The following is an 18,586-nucleotide window of genomic DNA, read 5'->3' as shown; positions in this document are numbered from 1 at the left end:
GGACGTTACGCCAAGAAGAGAGAGAGAGATTGTTAGAAATATGCAACAGTTCTAAAAGTGAAGCTTCCAAGGGTCTTGTAGTGGCTTTTGGCATAGATTTCTTCAGAAATTCAGAACTGTTATTAGAAAAACAAAAGTAATCATAAAGAGGCCAAGCAAGAGTACGTCAAGGTTTCAAGAGCCCGTCAAAAACTTTTTAATGTCGCAAGAATTTTACAATGAGCCTGTTCAAAACATCAAACGAAAATTTTCAGAAAAAGGTATCCACTCGAACGAAACTCCGACATGCAAGTCAATGTCATAATCACATCTGTGTGGGAAAAAAATATTTAAAAAAATGAGAGCATACACCTGAGAGTCGCTTTGAAAAATACGACAATTTGTTTAACAAAATCGATATTGCACATTGGACAATAATGACCAGGTGCACCGCGTAGAGATTCATTTCCAAAAAGTGCACCGCGAATCAAAAGGTTTGAAAACCCCTGGTCTAATCATAACTTTTGATTTTCTCTGCCAATTTTTATGAAATTTTCACAGAAGGTAGTTGATTATGTGTAACATTATGCCTGCAAAATTTGATGAATATTGGTGTAGTACTTTCAGTAGTACAATCGAAACAATAAAGGGTGCTAATTGCTGTTCGAGGTGCTAAAATCACGTTCAGTCCCAATACATGTTTCGGCTATAAAATTGTTGATAGAGCATTGAAATTTTGCCTATGCAACAAATGTAGATTGAGAGGTTTGTGTGTAAAATTTTTGCCATTTCCTTTGCCAAATTCAAAAGTTATAGCGCTGACAAGCAGAACTAGGGGCCAGACTTGTCATTTGCTCCCGCAATGTGCCTCAAATGCATGTTTTTGTTCTCTTTATCTTTGTCCGCTCCCACCGCTATCGTTTGTGCGGGAGCGTAGCGCAAGGAGGAAGCATGCGAAAACAAAGAGAAACATCGAACCACAAAAAATCAGCACAAAGAGAAACATTTTTGTGCATCATTTTTGAGGCTCCCGCAAAGTTGATCGACAATTTCACCGGCGTTTTACGCGGTATGATCGTTCCGTTCGCATGGCATGACACAATTGCATACATAAATACTTGTACGCTTGTTAATTATTGATTTTTGAGCAGAAGCAAATTTATGTTAACTCCCGGTGCACAAAGTGCCTCAATTTTGAGTACACGCACTTTTTTATGCAAACAAATCCGCACATGTTTCGGTGTCACAAGTTGCAAGCAGGAAGGTGAAAGAAACCGAGAGAACCCGCTCTAGCATTGGATGCGGGAGCGTGGTGCAGATTTTTTGTTCTCTTGTTTTGCTCTGAGGAGGATTCCATCTCTGCTAGGGGCTGTACAAAATTCAATGGCGCACATGCTACTCTTTCATTGCTACAACAAAAAGTACTGCACTGATTCACATGAAATTTTATAGGTGAAATGAACACATTGGAAGATGTTATTGGATCAAATTTGAGCAATTTTAAAGTATCTATTGCAGAGTAACAGCTGTATTTCTGTGTCCCGATTATTGCAGGTACAGGCTTTACTTTGCGGTCTTCGGCAAAGTTTTTTAGGACAACTGAGGCTATACTTTTACTTAATCGTTTACATATAGTTTCAAAATAATAAGGAAATTTCAGATAAATAACTTTTCCCATATAAAATTTCATACAAATTTCAATCGTGATGCGCATTGCGACATAACCGATCGCGTTCAAATTTTGCGCAGTAAGGTTATTAAAGGTAGATTAGAATACAGGTTTTATGATTGAATTATTGCAGACTACATCACAAATTGGACTATCACACTTTTTTGGTACGCCTAAAAAGTGTGATACATTTGTCTCGGATCGTCTCGACGTCTTCGGTGCACTTATTTCTCCATTTACAAGGAATAAGTGCACCGAAAACCTCAATTCGATCCGACGTATCCCTGCGCTGTAATCACACTTTGAAGGTGGGTGCACACTATTGTGTCAGTTCAATTTGGGGTGCAGTCAGCAATATTTCTTTCCAATTTCATCCATCCACAAAATGGACCACAATCCCAAGTTTAGTGGAGGTACCCTGCCCTGAGCCACCCTGCCGGACAATTGTAGGTAAGGGATGCATGGTAAGGCTACCCATACAGTAGTGGATATGTATAATCGTGAGCATATGCGAGTTTCTTTCAAAATGCAAACACGCCCACCGTCTATTGTATGTAAAATGAAAATGTATTCCTTAAAAAAAATATTTAATTTACTCGTTTCTCTTACAAGATATCACTTCGTTGTTTGTAGCAGCTTTTGAGGACTTCTGGGTTGTGTGGATTGTTGAAATGTAAGGGGATAGATTAACTAGTTCGCTTTACAACCTGATAAAAGGCAGAAGGGAAGTCTATTTTCGACGGGTGATAGCCATGTCCAATGGAAATGTTGTTTCTATTATGAACTATTGAAATAAAATGATGGATAAAAAATTAGGAAGACAACTTTTCATTAATGTAACACTAAAACTTTGCACAGTTATAATGAATGACATGAATGTGATACGTTTATACAGCTCCTGGCATAAAACCATTCAATGCCCTATTACAATTCGCTATGGTGAGGCAGTTTCCTACAAAATCGCTATTCTCATTTGCTTACAGTTTGGGACGGATAGAGCATTCCTTCTGCAAAACATAGAAAGCACAGACGGGGTACAAGAACATAAAAACCACTAAATGAACGAAGTAGAATAAATAGATCCTACTGCTGGCTGCTTCTGGAATTGCACTCTTTAACATTCCGGGTCGTTCGAAAACAGAACATGATTTTTTTTGGGGATGATTATGTTTAGATGTGGCTCTATTTGACAAACGTGATTGATGATCCTATCTCGAGGCGGGTTTGTATAAGTTTTGCTGGTTTCCCTTTCACAACCGTCGAGTTCGCCGCTGGTGCTGCTACCATTAGCCACTGCAAGCGGCCCAGCAGCATGAGTAAGTAGTTTTGTTTTAATTTAAGTTTCAGTTACTCTGCGCTCCTTTCCACAATAATAATGCTAGTTAACCTCCTAAAATTGGCCTGTTGTTTACTGTTCGGGTGTTCGATCTGCGGGGCTGCGCAGATGGGGCTCCGAAAAAGCAGTCCTTCTTCTGGTTGTTGCTCTTGTTAGGAAGCGTACGTTTCCTTGAACCGACGTTGCACATGTTGATAGGCATTGTAGATCCTGTTTGGGGGAAGGAGATTTCGAAAGTGAGAAATGGGCTGTTCAAAATTGAACGACAGTGAATACATACTTTGTCTTGGCGGTCTTGAAGGACTTTTTCCGATTCTTTGGCTTCTTGTCCATCGAGTCGAGCGAGTTGGAGGAACTTGAGGTTGGCATCTCGAAAGGTTCGATGTCGGTGCAATTATCTGAAAATACATAAGAAAATTAGCATGAAGATCCAATGGAAGCTTACTCATATAAAGGTTTCCAAACATTTTAGGCCTTATTATGATTGATCAGTGATCAGTAGTGTATGTAATAATCTATATAAGCTTTCTTGCGTATTAAGTAATCAAAAGAAAACTCTACCTAATAGGATGAAAGTGGATTTCTGGGGAAGGATTGGAGCAGAGGGTATCTTAAATGTCTCGAAGTTACTGAAGAGTAATTGAAGGGGGGGTCTGAAGGGGGAGGACCTACAACATCTTTGAAAATAACTTTCTTGCAGAACAATACTCTATAGAGCTGTAGGATGTTGCATCGCATCATTAATCTAACAACAATCCATCGAATACACTTGTAGTCTTAAGGTATTCACTCACGGAAGTTCTTGGAGGACCTACAACATCTTTGAAAACTACTTCTCAACAGAACAATGATCCATGGGCCTGTGGGATGTTGCACTGTATAAGTGATGAATCAACAATCCATTCATTACGCATGTAGATCTTAAGGCCTTTACTCACACACCTGAGACTCGTAAAACGTCCTTCAAAGCCCCCTGCACCCTGCAACTCATGCAAGACTATGAAAACCCCTTTATTTCGCCGAGACCTCGCGAAGCCGCTCGAATCGTAATTAAAACCCATGAAATCTTTTGAAACCCCCTGAGACCTTGTGGAACACGTGGAGGTACCTCCAAAAGCCCCCTGGAGCGTTCTTTGAATCCCTGAAACCCATCTGAAACACCTCTAAAACCCCTCATGAATGAAACTTTCCTAAACATTCCTGAAATTCCCCTGAAACTGCTTTGGCACCTCCTTGTAAAATTTTCACAGTTTTCTATAACTCACCAGGGTGCACAAAAAATGCTATTGAATGTCTTCCGCGGCTTTTGAGCGATTCCTCTTGCGGTATCACGACTCGGTGTTGCTGTAACGAAACACAACATGTTATTCTTGAACAACCACCATCGCCGAACACTAAACCTACCAGGGCAGGAATCCTCTCGTTGGTCCACGTCGACAGTAGTTCACCCGCGTTGATCAGAATGGCACCGGGCAGGAACCCTACCCGCTTCCACTTGTCCGATCCGGGCAGTTTCACCTCCAGGCCACCCTCGGAGTCCTGCACCAGCAGTGTGAATGTCCCGTAGTCGCAGTGTGCCCCACAGCGCGTGTACTGCTCCTGCCGGGCCTCTTCCTCCTCGGCGAGCTTGTTCCTGTAGTCTTCCGGTAGCGAGAGATCAATTTCGTCCCTGAGGCAGCGCTGCTGGCTGTACTTGCAGGTACCCCGTTGCAGCTCGTTTTTGCCATCGTCTTCGATCAGCGGCGGGTAATACAGCAATCGGAAAGTCGACTGGTTTTCCCCTTCGCCATCCAGAATGTGAGTATGCTTCTCGAGGAAGTACTTGTATGGCATTTCGAGTCCCACGGCCAGAGCTTGCAGCAGAAGCGACGATAACCGCTGGAAGTCCGTTGCCAGATCGGATATGTGCTCCCGGAAACCAGGCAGGGGTTCTTCTGGCAGTTTTGCGTCCGGTTTCAGCGTGCAGATGTTGAAAGTGTGTCGGATGTCCTTTGTTATACCATCAAAACGCTCCTGGCCCGGTTTCACGTACCCATGGTTGCCGTCCTGCCGCAGGTACATCTCCTTCGTTGAGTCTGGCAGTTTGCAAAAATCATCCAAATGATTGTAAGCGTACTTGATCTGAAAGAAGAGGAATTGAGGAAATCCCATTAAATTATATTTGTGAATTTCTTGAGAGAGTTTTGAAATTACTAGACTAAAATCGCGGTTCTTCTTGGTTCAAATTCTGCAGCATTTTGATGGAGTGGAGGTGAATATCACCGATAGTTACGAAACGATTGCGGCATATGGAGAATGTTCGAAACATAAGGAACAAAAATGATGAACAACATTAACAAAAGGGAGTTCCACAACCGGAGTTCTATCCGAAACGACAAGCCTGATTATGAACAAGGCCTTCCGGAGATTGGTGACGTCATACAGGTCTGGGCCAATCTATAGGAGAACCCTGTCCAGTACAGCGACGATGGGATGTGGTTGGCAGAAGAAGATCGACAGTATTGGAGTTCGAGACATGACCGTGGTCATAATAACCGCTCAAAATATACGCGAGGTTACTCGATATACCAGAAATTGGGCTGCACCAGTACCCGATTTCGTGCACAATTTTTGGTATAAAAAAATCACGCCAATCAACGGGCGGATAGCGGAATGCTTGAACATGGTGCTAGAAGACCCCACGCAGCAACCAGAGTTCATTACCAGGGGTATCACTTATCTTCTGCCGAAGGACCAAAACACAGCTGATCCAGCAAAGTACAGTTCTGTACAGGCCAGGCCAATAACATGCCTTTCGAGTCTGTACAAAGTGCTGTCATCGGTTATTGATTACCGGTAATTGATTACCGAGGAATAATGAAGGTGTCTGAAGAACAAGCAAGGCTCCAAAGGTTGGTTCCTTGGTTAGGTCATCATAGATCCAGTCATTGTAAATCAAGTCACCAGAAGGCAGAGAAACCTGAGCATGGCGTACATCGACTTAAAAATTCGTAGGAATCAGTTCCACACTCATACCTTTCCAATGTACTCCAGTTGTACAAGGTAGACGGGAACGTCTTCAGGCTGATGCAACATGCGATGGGGACTTTTATGGGGATGTGAAGTACACTGTCGATCAAAAGTTTGGGGTCACCCCCTCAAAAACATGTCATTTTTTTAGGCCCATATCTCCGCCAATTTGCGTCCGATTTTAAAACACTAGGATTCATTCAAAAGATAATAAGTCAAAGAAACTTCGAACATGATTTAAAAGTAACTGGAGATCAGAGATAGCTTCGGCTGCAAAGCCGAAACTATCTCTGATTTAAAAGTAACTTTTTCAAAAAAAAAATGTATATGTAAACTTAATTCAAAGTTGCCAAACTTTCTAAAAAATGAATATAAACTTACGGCAGTGTCGCTGGAAATTGGGTCGACTAAATTTTAAGATGAGAGCGGTAATATAACCCATTTTCTATTAACTTTCAACTGCTTTTTACAGAACTTAGCTAAAAAGTCTAGAATAAAAGTTATTGAGTAAATTAACTCTTCATCTTGTCGACCAAAAGTTTGGGGTCACCCCTCAAAATGATGTATCGGCCAAAAGTTTGGGGTCACTATCGTAAAACATGGAAAAGTGATTTGTTGATATCTTTGTCATCTTTCATTCAATTTTAATTCTTCTTGGCTTATTTGAAACAAAATGAATGATACTTAAAGGGCGAACACGATGAAATTGCCACACAGAAAATATTGTATAACTTTTGATTGCGTTCGTCAAAATAGCTAAATTTTTGACCATGAATAGTATATTATGTGTAGCTAATACCATAAAATTTCCATTAAAATCGGTTGAGTATTGGCGCATATATTGTCGATATCATAAAATGATATTTTAGAAAACTTGTACACCCATTTCAAAAAATTACTTAGGCTATAACTTTTTTGTTACCTCATCAAAACGTTTGAAAATTTCACTCGATATTCTTAACATAGTATCAATTACGTGGTAAAAATTTGATCGAAATCGGTTCAGTACTTTTTCTAGTAAATATCCAAAACTCAAATCGCTTCAAGGTAAATTTTAGGTACTTTTTGACCATTTTTAGTTCCACGTGCACTATTTTGACTGTAGAACTGGTAACACTGTCTCGATTTTTATAAAACTTTGACAGTGTAAAATTGTTGTGTTAAACTGTTTACAGTGAAAATTTCAGCCATTTTTGTTGAGTACTTTCAAAGTAAGAGCAGCTTGAATTTCACTATACCAAAAACCACATCTGCTTATTGTGACATAGTGCGACATATATGGCTATAACTTTTTAACGGTATGATCAAATTGAATGAAATTTTGACAAACTACTTCTACATACATACTTTACGTTCAAAAAAATTTTCATTGAAATCGGTTCAGTATTTTTGGCGCCAGCGTTGAAACGGCAAAAAAATTATATTTTCCAAAATGTTTGTTTGTACAAGATTCTCAAGTGGCAATTCCCTTGTTTCAACGATATCTCCGCCATTACTCAACCGATTTTAATGAAAATTTTATGGTATTAGCTACACATAATATACTATTCATGGTAAAAAAATTAGCTATTTTGGCGAACGCAATCAAAAGTTATACAATATTTTCTGTGTGGCAATTTCATCGTGTTCGCCCTTTACTGCATAGACATTGAACAACACATAGGGTAAAAGCACTAGATTTCGCCCCCCTAAAGCATTGAATCATCCAAATTATTGAGTTTCAACAAATATTTCCAATAATATCTATGTTTCTTTGGTGATTCTTGCTAATTATCCTTCATTCAGTGGTAACCCAGCTCAAAAGTATCATTAAATAAAGATTTTATTCATTAAAATAACCATTTTCAATATTGATTTGTGATTTATTTTTCGCCCCCCAAAATTCAATCTTCGCCCCACCTCTGCTTTAATTTTCGCCCCTACAGTTGCCCATAAATTTTCCTCAATTTGATCATAACTATCCTAAAAATTTTATTGAATACGAATTATCCCGGCAAGCTTAGTACTGCGTTTTTGAGTTATCCAAAGCAAGCTCCCGTCTGGAAAATCAAGAAAAAAATATTTTCCTGTATGCATATTATTCGCCTTCTTGAGTTTAGCAGAATGAAAACATAGATCAATAGATAAATTGTAAAGTAGAAAACATGGGCAACTAAAAATTACGTATTAATGGAGTACGTACACAAATTACGTCACGCTTTGTGGGGTGAAGTGGGTGGTCTGTTGAGATCCCATGCAAAAACATAGAATGGAAGGAATGATTTTGAAATGGATTTTTTTGCATTACATAACTTAAGGGAAACATCCATAAATTACGTCATGGAAAAATATCTATTAGGGGCCCTTAGGGCTTTTTATTTTGAAATCATACACTAGATATAACAATATTTGCGAATTTGGCTGTTCTCGCACAGCTGCTGACTGTACAGAAAACTCACTGAGATAATAGTGAAAAGTAACGTTTGTCAGCTGATTCTCAGAAAAAAAAAATTGGTGAATGTGAGTAACAAACTGTCAAAGTTGCTGAGGGATCGGTAATATTGTTTTTTACTTAGTGCTTGGCTGCGTAGATCTTGGCGAAAGTTAAAAAATGCAGGGATTTTGTGAATCTAGAATGAGTGTGCCTGAAAAATCTGGCGTTCTTTTTGAATAAGTCCAATCTGCATACGAATCTCAGCAAACTTACGACTTATTTAAATCGAACGCCAGAAATATTCTTATAAATAAAATACGTCAAAAAGATTTTCTAATTTGAAGCACATGGAATTCAAGTGATTGGCAATCTTCCATAGCTGTTGCGAATAGTTAAATGAGAGTTGAATGGAAGTTCATTATTAGCAAAATCAAAAAATACCAGTGGACGTTTCGCCCCGTAATGCTTTTCAACACCTAAAATTAAACATTTTTTTTCAAATTCAGAGAGTTTGAACTATAGACACTATAGATTCCATAGACTCGCGGAGGCGAAGACAACTGTAGCCAAACGGACTGTCAATTCGTGTAGCCAAACGAGCATGACGTCACGAGTTCAATAGCGACGATGGATTGTGTGACGTCATATTCGCTCGGTACACTTTAAATTCACGGTAAAACACACTAAAATCGTATTGCTCTCCGCGAGTCTATGGAGTCTATAGTGTCTATAGTTTGAACAATAGAGTCACAGACAAACAGACGTAACACCTTGAACGATTTTCATGGAAATCCATCGCCCAGTTCACACTATCATCACCTGGTGGAAAAGTTGCACGAATCACTATGTTGTGCAATATCGTCAACAGAAGGCGCTAGTGTGAAACGTCAAACGCATAGAAAAACGATGCGCGCGCCTCTGGATGTGAAAGCCACAACTATGAAAATTTAAAATGGTCGTTAAAAGCGTGGTCGATGGAAATTTCGCTAGTGTTACGTCTGATAGAGTGTTAGTGATAAACCCTCGTGAGTAAAAGAGGCGCGAAATTTATCACCAATTGTTCACCCCATGCAAAGTCTTTCAAAATCAATACCATTTTTTGTATTTCTTCTCATCAACGTGAACATAGTTTTAAACAAGTTTAGAAAAGTTTGACTTTTGGATTTTTTTATATTCGACAAAAAGGTCACTTACATCTAGACTCCTCAATTATTAATTTGATTCGGTAAATTTGATTCACGCTAACCAAAAATTAACGTCTTTTATACAAAATAGTAAACTATCCTCCAAAATAGATTGTGCGGGAATTCTCTTATAGAACACGACGGTTTGGAACGTTCGTCCCACGAACAGTCCCAAAAGTCGCCCGTTTTTGCCATACCACCTGACTTCACAGTCAAATGTGTTAAAAGTGACAGATTGGTACGTGCTTTTCTGGCTAACTCGCTCGCATTTCATTTTCGCTCTCTTCCTTTTTTGCAACGATGACAGCAAGACGTCGCATCAAAAATGAAGTAGTTTCCCGAGCAAAGTCTGATAGCAAACTAATTTTGATGTTATGATATTGCAAATTTTGATAACTCAGGTTGATGTCGTTTTGGTCGTTTTAACGGTTAAAACATCAAAAATGAGAGCAGAAAAATGTTCCTGTGACAGCAAATTAAAAACCATTCCTGCTATCGATGATAGCAAATTGATAACTGTTTTTGTTATCAGCGCAAGAAAAATGAAAAATCGTTAAATGTAGAGTTTTTCGGTTGATATCAAATCGTAAATGCAATAATACAATTGCACTAATGATATATCCCTGGAATTACTTCACATAGTTTACTTAAATATTTAAAAACTATTGTAACACTAAATATTTACATTAATTCAAAATGACAGCAAACCGAAAGCAAAATTTGAAATCAAATTAAGTAAAGATAAAATGATATCAAAATGTGATATCAATTTGTTGCTGAATACAAATCATGTTTTCGATTTGCTTTAATTTTGTTGTTGGACTTTGCTCGGGTTGTGTGATAGCAAGGAGACACAATTTGACGAGGATCGTTGAAAATTGCGTTGGGTGTCGAATCGAACTTCGAATTCAGTGGTCAAAAATCACAGAAGACACTCATGAAATAGATTAGAATGACCACGTTTGCATAAATGGTACAATATGCCCCACTTTGCCCAACCCCACAAAGATCAACTTCACCTCATTCGATATCTCCACACCCGAGTTCAGTACGAGAAAGAGAGGGGCGAAAACTGATACACGCAATACGAATGGAACGGGACAAGGGATTTCGCCAGGGGCGAAAATTGGAAACATACTATTTTGTGCTCTAATTTTCGCCACCTATAAAAATAGCTAAAAATTGATAAGTTTTATCAATTTAGCCGAATAAATAGCCTGCTGTGTATTCCTAAGACTTGTATCATTATCAATGCTCATTATTTTGGGTTGGAAGAGTTAATTTTGTATGTCTTCCCAGGTTCTGATTATCTCTATTGTTTGCGTTGCGTTGAAAAAAACATACATCATTGCCATGACTATTTCACAATCGCTAATTCGATAGATTAAGTTATTGGTTTTGTGGAATATCATTAGTGCACAAGATTGATTTTTATTTGCTCTCTCAGATACGTTGAAAAGCAAACAACAATCTACCTAAATAATCACATAAACTTCGAATGTTTTATTAGGGGGGCGAAAATTAGGGAGGGGGCGAAGACTAGTGCATTTACCCTATTTGTTGAAATTTACATACTAAAACTTAACGTTAAGTTGCCTCATTTTTTTAAGTGTGGTGAAATGTGTTAACTTTCCATAACATTTTTATATACAACAATCGTTAAATACGTTAAGTTAAAGACATCAAACGTAAATTTAGTTAATTATCTTTGAAATGAGCCAAAAAAAATAAAATTGAACTATAGATGACGAAGATATCACCAAATCACTTTACCATGTTTTACGAAAGTGACCCCAAACTTTTGGCTGATACATCATATTGAGGGGTGACCCCAAACTTTTGGTCGATGACATAAAGAGTTAATTTACTCAATAACTTTTTTTTAGATTTTTTAGCTAAGTTCTGTAAAAAGCAGTTGAAAGCTAATAGAAAATGGGTTATATTACCGCTCTCATCTTAAAATTTGGTCGATCCAATTTCCAGCGACACTGCCGTAAGTTTATATTCAGTTTTTAGAAAATTTGGCAACTTTGGGTTAAGTTTACATACAATTTAAAAAAAAAAAAAGTTACTTTTAAATCATGTTCATAGCTTCTTTGACTTATTATCTTTTGAATGACGCAAATTGGCGGAGCTATGCTGCCGTGAATCGCATATCTGTCTCATTTGCATAGGAAATCCAGCAAAGATGGGACTGATATGCGATTCACGGCAGTATGGGCCTAAAAAAATGACATGTTTTTGAGGAGGTGACCCCAAACTTTTCATCGGGAGTGTACGTCTCTACAAATTACCAACGGAACAGCTTTGTTGCGATCCAGAACCCTCAGCATTAGGAGGGGGATATTCCAAAGCTATACCTTCAGTCCGCTATGGTCCCAGATAACCAGCAATCGTATAAGATGTTGCATAAGATGCTAAAATGGAGGCCATATGCGTGCATGCCTCCATTTAGGCGCATGAAAAATTAACGCATATCGCCTCCACTATATCATCTTATGCAACATCTTATACGATCACTGGTTGACTGGGGTTCTGTCTTGCGATGAAACCCCTCAGCAGACCAATGCAACTATGGCTACCAACTGAAAAGTGGGGGACGGAGTACAAAAATAACCCACATCTTCTTTATGGACGACCTGAAGCTGTTTGCAGAATCAGTACAAAGGTTGCATCAACTGTTGCAGCTTGTGACGGTGTTCAGCAACGACATCTGAATGGAGCTTGGCATTGACAAATGTCGGTCAGTCCATCGCGTCAACAAACAGGAGGAGATTCGGAATATGGATGAAGGCGAAGCGGGCAAATACATCCTGCAACTTAGGCAGCATCCATTTATTACGTAACGCTAAAATCGACAATTTTTGACCCCCCTCCCCCCTCCGTAACGCTTTTTTGTATGAAAACCCTAAAATTTTTGTATGGGCCGTAACGCTCGACCAGATACCCTCCCTCCCCCTAGAGCGTTACGTAATTTGTGGACGGCGCCTTAGAGGTATTCGACACAGAGATCAATAAGGAACTGCAAGACCAGTTCTTGCATCGTGTCAACTGTGCTCTGCGGAGTTTTTTTTTGTCCGCCAGTAACAAGGTGAAGGTGATCAACGCGTTTGCTGTGCCCCTGTTGACCTATAGCTTTTGGGTTGGTTAAGGACAGACTTGTTAGAATCCCAAAATGGCCGCCACAATGGCCGACTTTGGCACCTACTCACGATTTAGAGGGCACAAATCTCTTCGTAAACAAAACCAGTGCACCTGAGCTTTTAATTTTAAGCTAATTACAAGTGAGTAAGAATAGAATAATGAAATACATTGTTGCTTGAAGCTTGCTTCTTGAGATTTGTGCGTCTGAAGTTTCGATGCAATGTTGAAGCGGGATTTTAAGACGTTTGTCTTTAAGTGGACCAAGAGAGAGTCATCCTGTCACACGCGGGAAATTGGAGGAGAAAATGGGGTCTGCGATACCCAGGCACTATGTGGATCTCAGATCCAGCAACAGTGGATTTGTTGTGTAGATAGCCAGAACCGTCACAAATGACCGTAATTTGACCGTAATGTGGAAGGCGTTGCATGCGACGCACCTCCGTCAACTGGAGCTCGACGGCATAATTCTGCTGGAAAGGAATTACTGACGAAAGATATTTCTAATGGAGGCTCGAAAGAAACTACTGGATGATTCCAGAAAGGAGTTGCTGTAGAATGCTTTGGAAGAAATCGTCGGAGAATACCCCAGCAGATATATATCTGAGAAACTGAGGATTCTTCAGAAGGAATTCCTGGAAGATCCCACAAAAGAAATCGCTGGAAAATTCCCCGACACATGCAAGAGGATTTCCCGGAAGCAATCGGTGGCGGTATACAATAACTGCATTCTCTTGGATGGAGCTGCAGAATGATTTTCCGGAGAGGATTGCTAGAGCATTCCCTAGGATTGCTGGTAGGTACCCTGGTCAGAAATGCTGGGGGATTCTCCGTAATTGAAAAATGCAGGATTCTTCGAATAAATTATTGGAGGATATCCTGGAAAGTATTGGTGATGGAAAAAAAAAATGCCAGAGAAAACTCGGATGGAACTACAGGAGGTTTCCTCACAAGGAATTACTGGAGCATTGTGAACTTCTGGAGATTTTTTTCAGGAGTTCCTCTGGGGAATCCTCCATGAGTTCTCTCTGGAGCATGCTCCTCAGTATGTGTGCAAGTGTGCGCGGTTTTAATATGAAAGTGAGCTGCACTGTGCATATGTTCAGTGCAGAATGCCATTCCTGCTTCCAGAAGTTCCTTTTGGAGATTCATGTGGGAGTTTGTTTGACGAATTCCTCCAGGAGTACATATTGGGGATTTCTTCAGGAGTTCCTTCGATGGATTGCTATAGGTTAGATATTTTTCCTGGAGTTCTTTAAAAATGTTTCCTGGGAATTCATTCCTTCTGAATATTTCTGCAGGGGTTCCATCTATCTATGCATATCTCTTGGAATTCCTCTAGGAGTTCATTCTAGGGATTTCCCAGGAATTTCTTCTAGAAATTCTCCAGGTTCCCCCCAGAGATTCCTCCAAGAGTTTAATCTAGGGAAACCTGTAAAAGTTACTCTAGGAGTTCTTCCTGGGGATTCCGACAGGAATTCCGTCTACGAAATCTTTCAAGACTTCTGAGGATTCGTGCAGAAATACCATTCGAGGATATTCCAAAAGTTTCGCTTTTGAATTCCTCTGAAGATTCCTCTGAAGACTTCTCCAGAAGTTCCATCTGGAGATACTTTCAGAAGGTCTTTCTAGCGAGAATCGCTGCATTCCCTCTGCGAATTTTTCCAGAAGCTCCCTCTGAGAACTCCGCTGGAAATTCCATCTTTGGAGCCCGTCAAATAAATCCTCTGAAGAACCTGCTATGATTCCCTTTGCAGGCTTTGCCAGGAATTCCTCCTGGAGTTCCATTTTGTAAGAACCGTTTGGCGATCCCTCCAGGATCACCTTCTGAGGGAGTTCTCTAGAAGTAACTTCTGGGAAATACTCCAGAAGTTGTTTCTTGGGATTTCTTCGGGAGTTCCTCAAATAGCTTCTGAAGCTCGAAGAGATTTCGATTGGAGTTCATTCTAGCCATCCACCCAGAAATTCCTTTTACGAATTACTACAGATATTCCAGGGAGCTTCTGGAGAAATGCCTAGACGAAATTCGCTAGAAGCAACTCCTGGAAAAGTCCTAATAGGTAATATTTAAAGAAAACTCCGGGAGGAATTCTTGAAGAGATTTCTGGAGGTATCCCTGAAATAATCATTTAAGGAATCCTTGGTAGAATTCCAGTAGGAATCCAAACAGGAGTTTTCGAACTAAAAAAATATGAGCGGATGCAGTTAATACTAGGAAAAATTTCCTTGGAGGAAAACTTGACAGAGTTCACACAAAATTCTTGGACGAAGTGGATAAATTTGGGGAGGAAATACGTTAGGAATTTAAGGAATTCTTGGCTAATAATTGAAAATAAAATATTCAGATCCGTTGGAGGAGTCATTGGAAAAATAGTAACAATAACTTTACCGATATTGGTTGGAAAAACATCCTGGGAGAACTTCCTGGGAGAATCAAATAAATAAAAAAATCTCTAGTAATATCAGAAGAAATTGAGTACAATCCTGAAGAATTTTTTCCAGAAATTCACGAAGGAGGCTCAGAAGAAACCCTAAGACGTACTCCTGAAGAACTCCTGTGTAATTTCTGCAAGGAGTTCATGATAAATTCCTTAGTGATTTTTTTTAGAAATTTAGTGATTAAACCAAATCGATTTGAAGAATTTCTTTAAAAATTCTGTTAGAAACCTTTTGAAAATATCTGAAGACGTTCTTGGAGAAACTCCTAGGAGAATTGGATAAGTCAATCGGGAGTACCATAGAGACTCCCCGACACGTTCACTATCCAATTATTTCTCATGCAAAATGGTGGAAAACTATAACACATTTACACTTTTTACACCAGTATATTCTCAACTACAACTTTCTTACTAGGCTCTCTTCTTGGCACTTCTACTCCCACGTTATTACTAACTATCTGACCTGTTCTGGCGTATCGGGCTTGGAGGTATTCCTGAAAGGATTTTGGAAAAAATAACCCTGGGCCAGTCCTTAGACAACTCCTTAAATATTTTAGATGGTTTCTACAAGAATTTTTGAAAAAAAACTCTCAGAAAAATAACTCGAGAAACTCTTACGGAAATTCCAGGAGGAACTCCAGCATTCATTAATGGTGATATTACTGGAAAAATATTGATGAACCCTTGAGAAAGTTTCTGGGAGACCTTCTAAAGGAATTCCTGGATGACTTTCCGGAGGAATTGTTTGAATTGCCGGAAGGACATCGGGTAGAAATTCTGGAGAAACGTTTGGAAGAATTTTTGGAAGAAAACCTGGGAGCTTTTCTCAGATTCCACAGCAATTCCTACAAGAATTTCCGGAACAGCGCTCTGAAAAGTTACTAAAAGAATTGCTGGTAATATTATCAGAACCACTTCTGGAACAACTTAATAAAGAGCTTTTGAAAGAACTCTTAGAGGAACTTCTGGAAAATCTTAAAGTGAAACATCTGGAAGATTTATTGGAGCAACTTTTCAAAGAATTCCCAAAGGGATTCCTGGAAACGAAAGTTCTTGAAGAGTTTCCCGATGAATTTCTGGAACAACTCTTAAATGGACTTTTAAAGAAACTCACGAAGAAACATCGGTGGAATATCTAGAAGTATCCCCAGATAGACTTTTTGAAAGAATGTTTGGAAGCTCTAATAAAAAACACTAAAGAACTTTTGAAGTTAAAATCAGAGAAACTCCTGTAGAAACTTCCCGAAGAATTCCTTAAAGCTAAAATAATTTACGGAAAACTCTCGGAGGAGCTTCAGGACTTCCAGTAGCGCTTGTGAATATATCGAATACTTCTAGAAGGAGTTTCACAACTCTTTTGGAAGAATTTTTCGGGAAACTTCTGAAAGAAGCCCCGCAGAAAGTTTTGTAAGAATTCCCCGTAGAAATAATGTTAAAAAATGCAATCTAATATCATTTAGCAGAAAAAGAACAACACCGAATGTCTCTATCGCATTAGGAAATAAGAATGTGGAAAAATGTGAAATGGTTAGGGATTTAGGAGTAATCTTAGACTCTAAACTTACATTCGTTGACCACGACAACACAATCATTCACAGGGCTAATAATATGCTAGGGTTCATTAAGCGCTTCTGCTATAACTTTCATGACCCATATACAATTAAAACACTTTATATTGCCTATGTTAGATCTATTTTAGATACTGCAGCACTGTATGGTCTCCTTTTTCAACCACGCAGTGCAAAAACAATTTCTACTGTTTGCTCTTCGTAAATTAGGCTGGACATCATTTCCACTTCCGTCTTACAAAGCACGCTGCATGCTTATTGACATACAAACTCTGCAAGAGCGGCGTGAAATCGAAATGATTTCATTCGTAAACGATATCGTTTCGCATCGTATAGACTCGCCTGAAACCTTATCAAAACTAAATTTTTATATACCCACTCGGCAATTAAGAAGTCGGAATATTTTCGCAAGTAACCACCACCGAACAAACTACGCCAAATTTGGGCCTATAAATCGCATGATGGTTGCTTATAATAAACATTGCGAAACGATTGGCTTTACCATGTCCAGGCAAAATTTAAAAACATATTTTCGTACCATTAGAAATAGGAACACTTAAAAAAAAAAACAAAACACTACATAATTTAAATCATTTTTTTTTATATATTTTCCAATGTACTTCATAATTATAATATTAAGAAATAATAAAAAATATGTATATGTATAATGTACTAGTCTACGTCGGTTGACGAAATGAAATAAATAAATAAATAAATAAATTTCTAGAAAAATTCTCTAAAAAACTTTCGGAGGACTTCCTGGAAAAATTCTCGGAAAACTTTCCAGGTATAACTTCTGGAAGAACAAAATATTGTTAGAGAACCTCGCGGAAAAAAAATCTGAAAAAATCCGGAAAGAATTTCCGGAAAAAACTTCTATAGCAATTTCTGAATGAAAAGCCCGGGCAAACTCTTGGAATAGTTTTCTGAGAAACTTTAAGCAAAAAAATCCAAAGGAACTTCTACAAAAAATATTCGGAAAAATTCCAAAGAATCTCCAAACGAACTACTGGAAGTGTTTCCAGAGCTACTCTTTGGAAAACTTCTTGAGAAACTTTTGGAAGAACTTTCGAAGGAACTCTGGAAAAATTATCGGACAAACTTCTGGAAGAATTTTCGAGGAACACTTTGTTGTGTACTGAACCCAAAAATTAAACACGCTTAACTTCGTGTGCACGAAAACGAGTTCATTTTCTGTAAACACCCCAACTAACATTTATTGTGAATGCAAACGTCAACAAAGCGTCCTCAATACGGCTTGAGGCTGAGTTACTGTGTTGTACATATGCTTCTATGCAAGCCCTATACCAATGAATCTGGCGAACTTAATCCATATGTATATGCTGTGCGAATCAGCTTCTATGCCACGAAGTCATAGCTGTTTTCTCGGCTCCTATGTAACCACTAATTGAACAACATCTTGAGAAGGCGCATTTTCAGCCTTTTCGTAGTTGTTAAATAATAATTAATCGATGAAATCTAACTAGGTTATGGATACCGTGACGCAATACATGTGGAACTGGAATTATCGCTTTTAAAATTGAATAATTAAAGTACTTGCTGATACTTGGAATCAAACTCCCGATCTCCGTATCCACTGGTCCCGATGATGTCCTCGCTGCCACACTGCTACATATAAATAGCATAGAAAATAGCCCGTTTTGTTTTACTCGAGACAAGGCCACATAATTGTGCCACAAGAAACCTTACCCAACTTCATCTTGCTGCATAAGCTTGTGAAACGTCAAAAGCAATAATGTTTACATTGAACAAGCTGTGTGGTTGCGCCAGCTGGTTCTTCGTCACAGCTTCTAGTTGAAAGAGTGTTCTATAAACAGCTACGAAGCGC

General features: G+C 38.9%; 1 protein-coding gene across 1 annotated transcript in view; it reads right to left on the bottom strand.

Moving 5' to 3' along the window:
* Nucleotides 1-2,194: 2,194 nt before the first annotated feature.
* LOC109410069 (uncharacterized) overlaps nucleotides 2,195-18,586 on the bottom strand; it is an 88,979-nt gene continuing 72,587 nt past the window's right edge. Inside the window, exons 3-6 of the mRNA XM_019683599.3 lie at nucleotides 4,389-5,105; nucleotides 4,250-4,328; nucleotides 3,265-3,382; nucleotides 2,195-3,194 (exon numbers count right to left, since the gene is read on the bottom strand). Coding sequence (XP_019539144.3) covers nucleotides 3,137-3,194; nucleotides 3,265-3,382; nucleotides 4,250-4,328; nucleotides 4,389-5,105 — 972 coding nt within the window. The 3' untranslated portion in view covers nucleotides 2,195-3,136. The remainder of the gene's footprint in view (nucleotides 3,195-3,264; nucleotides 3,383-4,249; nucleotides 4,329-4,388; nucleotides 5,106-18,586) is intronic.

Source organism: Aedes albopictus, chromosome 1 (genome assembly GCF_035046485.1).
Source record: "Aedes albopictus strain Foshan chromosome 1, AalbF5, whole genome shotgun sequence".
NCBI classification, from domain to species: domain Eukaryota; kingdom Metazoa; phylum Arthropoda; class Insecta; order Diptera; family Culicidae; genus Aedes; species Aedes albopictus.
Note: the sequence above shows the minus strand (reverse complement) of the source record. Positions and strands in the feature narration are given on the sequence as shown.